This window comes from Andrographis paniculata, unplaced genomic scaffold (assembly GCF_009805555.1).
Source record: "Andrographis paniculata isolate CXL003 unplaced genomic scaffold, ASM980555v1 Contig57END, whole genome shotgun sequence".
NCBI classification, from domain to species: Eukaryota; Viridiplantae; Streptophyta; class Magnoliopsida; order Lamiales; family Acanthaceae; genus Andrographis; species Andrographis paniculata.
The window spans coordinates 4,881,557-4,888,038 of NW_026137592.1; the positions used below are offsets into that span (position 1 = coordinate 4,881,557).

The 6,482-nt window shown below is 35.4% G+C and overlaps 1 protein-coding gene across 1 annotated transcript; it reads right to left on the reverse strand.

Moving 5' to 3' along the window:
• Window positions 1–339: 339 nt before the first annotated feature.
• On the reverse strand, window positions 340–5,138 carry LOC127257345 (thioredoxin reductase NTRB-like). The gene is made up of 2 exons (XM_051283729.1): window positions 4,066–5,138; window positions 340–543 (listed from the first exon to the last, which is right to left on the reverse strand). Exons 1-2 carry the CDS (start codon window positions 5,096–5,098, stop codon window positions 473–475), a joined length of 1,104 nt encoding a protein of 367 aa, XP_051139686.1. The 5' UTR covers window positions 5,099–5,138; the 3' UTR covers window positions 340–472.
• Between the last annotated feature and the right edge of the window lie 1,344 nt (window positions 5,139–6,482).

The following is a 6,482-nucleotide window of genomic DNA, read 5'->3' on the forward strand; positions in this document are numbered from 1 at the left end:
TAAATACAAATATTTTTGTTTTTTAATCAATTTTTACCGAGCAATCATCACGATTCTATATAAAAATAAATATCACATCAACCACTATTTAAACACAACGTAAACACAAGTTTCAAACCAAATCAAGTGAAGTGCTGCGCAACTTAACATAAAACTTGGTATCAAAGCCAGCCACAGACAGCACAATATATATATATATATATTGTATAGGATAAATGGCATATAAATCAATAGTGTAGTATGAATTTATGAAGTTCACAAGGCTGTCAAACACTCATTAAGGCAGCAGTAGGCTGCAAAGCAACAGTTTCAGCATTTCCATATTTCCTAGAGACTGCCTTCAAATCAAAGTATAATTTAAGTAATGAATCACAAATAATTTCAATGTTAAATTCGAAATGTGTCATGCCTCAATGAGACTATCATCTCTAGAAACACTACACTTATTTTCATGAGCTTTGGAGGTAGTAACTCACTCACTCTTACCTTCTTGAGAACCAATTTCTTGGAGGAAATGTTCTGCATCCAGTGCAGCCATACATCCTGCACGCATATCAATTCTGGTTGAGATTTCATTCGGAAAAATAATTACTGTGATAATAACAGGTGAATAAGCATTCAAAATAATGCATCTTCTGAGAGACAAAGCTAAGATGTGTTTTAGGAGGGAGGCAATCTTGACACTTCCTTTGCGGAGTCTCAGATCATGATATAATCGATTCCAACAATTGATTGACCAATGCCCTCCAAAATCCCTTCTTTTAGCTCTGCTTCACCACTTAAAATTCAGAGCTAATGAGAATAATCATAAGGGGAGAGTCAATGCTTGTCCTTGTCATTGTCCGGACTCACGAGGTCTTTTACTTATTGCCCCTTTATGAGCTTATTTGAAGATGGATGAGTTGGAGAAGAATTAAAGGAATTCATATGCCTACAATGTATAAAACAGGAGGCTTACATTGGCTGCCATAGCCATGTGTTGTAGAGAAAATTCTAAAACTACATCTTCCCAACAATGATGACTTATAGTTCTAATTCATGCAGTAGTCTGGGTAGATAAGCTTACATAACTAGAGTGAGATTTGGATACGAGATACAGTTAGACTAGGTTAGGATTATTACTCCTATCTATACATGCATAGCCAACGCATGTGCTGGCAAGAAACTTCACAATTCACTCAGCACCATCTCCCTGATGTCCTGCTCCTAGCCTCTGCCATTGAACTTATCTTTTTAGTCAACTTCACCTATCCTCACCCCTGCCTCCTTAATTACTCATCACTATCTGTCTACCACCATTCCTAAGTTGTTAGTTTCATCCTCTACTTGATCATGTTCGATTGGTCAGTCCAGCTTCACTTTTACTTCAGTTGGATCCACAGTGTTCTAATTTGCTACACTTTGTTTGGATTTCGTTTAAATAAATTGGTTACTTACCAATCTTTTGAAAGGTTAAGGGGGTGTTTGGGAAAAAGCTTTTTGAAAAGCTTTTAGCTTATTAAACAACTTTTAGTTGTTTGACCAATCAAAAGGCCAATATATGTGTTTGGTAAATTAGTTTTTCCATACATATAAATATATTTTAATTGGAGTATTTATTAATTACTTTAATATATTTAATTTATTATTAATTTATTTATATATTTTTTTATTATATAAATTTTACATTAAAATTTAATAAACAATAATTAACATAATAAAAAAATATATATGAAAGATTTATTATTTTATATTTTACATAACTTCAATAAAAAATTAATTATTATTGTTCTTTAATTAAAATATTTTTCTCAAATCTAAAAAATAAGAATAAATATTTTATAATATTTTTATAATTTTCAATAATTAATAACAAAAATTTTCAAAAATTTTAAACCAAAATGAAAAAGAATTAAATATTTTAAAAAATAACATATAAATGTCCTTAATTATCATTTTACATGTAAACAACTAATGTCAAATAGTCGTACTAAACATTTTAATACATACAACTAATTGAATCAACTAGTCAAACCAGCTAATTGATTAAGTCAACAACTATCAGTTAATTGAATCAGCTAACAACTATCAGTTAATTGAATCAGCTAACAACTATCAGTTAATTGAATCAGCTAACAACTATCAGTTGATTGAATCAGGTAACATGTTAATTGCTAAACGATGTGTCTGGCCATACAAAAAAAAAAAAAAAAAAATTGAACAAAGGTGAAGATTGTGTTAAATCCTAGAAAGGTTATGTTGCTACATATTGTGGCTTTGTATAATAAACCCCCCTGTGACATAATTCTTATGCTAATGAAGCTACTACAATAGTGTTTTCTGTGTATGAGCTTTTTTGTGTTGTATCACACATAATATAAGATGGGGAAGATTGTTAGTGCTTGACTATGCTAGTTTTGTATTATGTATTCCACTATTTCTTTGAAAGATGTAGCACAACTCGAATAGTTGAATAAGAAGAAATCAAGGTCCAAAAAGAGTTTATCCCTACAACATGTTAAGTCCAAAGATGAACTTGTAGATAGATTCACTAAGGTATCATATTTGTAACAAGATGGGTATGATAAATACATATATGCTTCAGCCTGGGGAGGAGTATTGATAGGATTGTTACTCATATATGCTCTGTGTGTGTGTGTGAGTAACCCCAGTCCAAAGATGAATTATAAGGGAACTGTTTGTGAGTCACAGAATCATATGACAAGTCACTACAAATATTGAACGCATAAAGTGAATCTAAGCAGAAAACCATTTATAGCCAACAATTATGGTTGTTAGTTAAAGCAAAAAGTGGAGCCTGCCCCAACATATTAACATGAAAGCACTATAATAAGTAGTGTTAGGTCATTTCATTATCAAATAAAAGTTTTACTTGCCTACATAGTATTGCCAAAACTTTTAAGGTCTTGCAATATCTTGTGCATTAATCCGTTGACAATTTGGTGGTACAACATCCATTAAGATTATAGAACAAAAATACTATTTGATGTTATTAAAATATTTACAATTTGAATGACAATGTTTCAATATTTGGCCACAATGAAGAGAATTTGGTGGGCTACAACACATAAACATGATATCTCAGGATTGAGGTGGTGTTATTTGCCTGAAGATTAATCCTAGCTACATTATTATAACAAATTTTTAGCTCTAGTCACTATTTTGATCATTTCAGATGAAAAATTAAGATTAACGAATAGCTTCAAGCCTGCAACTTTTAGAGTTAGAGAGACATATTCAGTCCTGCTAATAGAATTCAAATGATTTGCTTCATTCACTAGTTTTTACTGTCGGAATGTTTGCATCAAACTTTATTATAGAATCTGATGTAACCCAATTAAACAAGCCTTCCATTATGAGTTAAAAAGTAATTCCTGTAATCTTTTCTTTACCCAATTCTTCCCACATTGACACAGTCATGTTTAGACACAATAATACAAATGCAGCATCTAGTTCCAACAATCAAAATCTATTCTTTCTTCAGTGGTGAAGGGAAGGAATAACTTTCAAAATGAAATCATCCCCTCTTTTATTTAAACTTTCAATATTGGATCCAGGGAAACAGGAAACTCAAACATATATATTCCTCAGGAATCCCATGAGGCGTGCATACCTGTTTTCAAGAAAAAGGAAACTACATGCTAGCATCATAAGGAGAGCTACATCATTAGGAAAATGCTTTACTTGCTTCATAGGTTCTTCAAAAAATTCAAGTGCAAGTCAAACTATTCCATGACACAGATATCTTCTATGCTTAAACAGACCATGCTTAGCTTGAAGAACAGGATTGATTGTTCAATCACATTAAACTCTATTGTATTCAAAGAATAAAAAAAAAAAAAAAGAAGCGTGTGTTAGTTTAAACTATTTAATTGTTTCATCATCCATAGCAAACAAACAATGAGGTTCGTCAAACTAATTAATCAATCCTATCCATCAAACTACACAGAAAGGCTAAAGCAATTAATAATTTGCGAAAATAGCAATCGTAAATTAAATAGAACAAAGAGGCATTAAAGCTAAAAGCAATAAACATTGAAATTGTATTACTATGAGCAATCTCACCAGATCCAGCAGCTGTGATGGCCTGCCTGTATTTCTTATCCTGGACATCTCCAGCTGCAAAAACACCCTTGACGCTGGTCTGCGTAGTGCCAGGCTTAGTTACCACATAGCCATCAGAGTCCAATTCCAACTGACCGTCAAGAAACTTGGTAGCAGGTTCATGGCCTATGGCAAAGAACAGACCAGAGACCTTCAGATCCAAAACACTCCCACTCTTCACATCCTTCACTTTCAATCCCTCCAAACTCCGCTCCCCATATGCTTCAGCCACCACAGAATTCCACAGCACTTCAATCTTAGGGTTCGAGACCGCTCTGTGCTGCATTATCTTCGAAGCACGAAATTCATTCCTGCGATGAATAATGTACACCTTGGAACCGTACTTTGTTAAGAAAGTAGCTTCTTCCATCGCCGAGTCCCCGCCGCCTATCACGGCAAGCGGCTTATCTCGAAATATGGGAGCGGCGCCGTCGCACACAGCGCACGCAGATATGCCGCGGTTCCAGAAGGTATCCGAACCGGGAAAGGTGAGGCGTCTGGCGACGGCGCCGGTGGCGATAATGACGGAATCGGCAAGGACAGTCTTGGAATCAGCAAACAGTTTGAAGGGAAATGAGGAGAAATCGACCTTGGAGACGGTCTCCGTGAATATCTGAGTACCGAAGCGGAGAGACTGGGCACGGAACTTGTCAGTCAAGTCGAGGCCACCGATCCCGTCGGGAAAGCCGGGGAAATTCTCGACGTCGGAGGTGGTGGTGAGCTGTCCTCCGGGGGCGATATCGTTGGCCATCCAGCCTTCGAAGAGGATGGGCTTGAGCTCGGCCCGGGCGGCGTAGATGGCAGCGGTGTGGGCGGCGGGTCCGCTGCCGACGATACAGAGGCGGGTAGTGAGAGTCTGGAGGTCGGCGTCCATGGCGGAGGAGGAGGGTTTGGAGGAGGAGGAGGCGGCAGTGGTGAGAAGGGCAGCGCCAACTAGGTTGCGAGCCGTCCTTTTGAGAGCGCTAAAAAGTAGGGGGCAGCAGCGGCTGACCATTTGACTCGCTTACTTTTCAGATGATCGATCATATGGTAATTGCTATCATCGTATCGCATCGTGGGGCGGGCGACGTCTATTTATTTTATTATTATTATTATTATTATTATTTTATTATTTTTATTTATGACACATACTCTTCACAACTAAACTCGAATTTTATTAATGGCGCCATTCCATTCCATCCCAGCGACCTGATCCGACCCGACCGGATCCTTCTCCCGCACGCCCTTCGACTTCAATAAGGTTGTGCCGCGTGTAAGACGACTCCGGGTTTGTTTTGGTCGTTGCATTTCAATACTTGGACAAGTAAGAGCAAAAGCAATAATACAATGTAAAAATAACCTCGATTCATTAACGCTGTGTTTGTTTTGTGGTTGAATTTTGAGTTCGAAATTTGAATAATAAAAATGTTGAATTTGAATAGTTGTATGATATAATATAAATAGGTGTTGACATGATGTTTTGAATTTAAATTAATTTTTAGTATAATATAACAAATAAAAAATTAGATATTTGATTTGATTTTTTTTTTTTTGGAGACAAAATGGGATAATAATATATTTAAAATCCAATTCCCCAAACAAACACCCCCTAAGTGTTACAAACGTGTTTGGAAAAAATTGTCCAGTCATAAAAAAATTCAAATAAAGGTCACACACTGGGTTTATTTTAAAGATGCACCCATCCTCCAAAGGAGATCCAGATATCGGCGACGAGCAAGTCGCGTCCAACAGGCCGTTCGAACTCCGATAAGAAACACAATTATTTTTTTCTCAATTTTTTCTTCTTCGTCTGACTTGTTTATCAATTTTAAGTTTGATTTTGTCTTCAATGATTGAATATCTTGTGTTCGTTCTTCAATCGTTTGTAGTTGAGGTTTAGTGGAGGTCCAACGGAGATATTTTTTCGTTAAACTATTTTTTCCAAGTATGTTGTAAATGTAGATTTGTAAAAATTGGAATGGTATCCCATTAGTGTTAAAATTTTTCCGTATGGGAGCGACTGTTACTCCAATTTTGAGTTGTCATTCAAGTATTTTTTTAGATCTGTTTGTTTACGAAATTTACAATTAAGGATGTTGTTGGTTGATCTAGCGAATCAATTTTTGTCATCCATTTAGATTCAACTGTGATGGTATTTAACCCATGTCCCTTGAAATCGTTTGCAAAATGTGGGTGCTTTGTACTGGGCTTTTTTATTTTACATTATTTATGGATGTTTTATTATAGGAAACAAATTGCAAATTAACTTTATTAGTCAAGTAACTGTTTTTAATTTTGATATTTTTCTTTCATTTGTTGTCTTAACGTGGTGTACTGTGGGTCATTTTAAAATGCATTTTTCTATTAATTTACTTTGGAAAATTGTATCAAATAGGTGT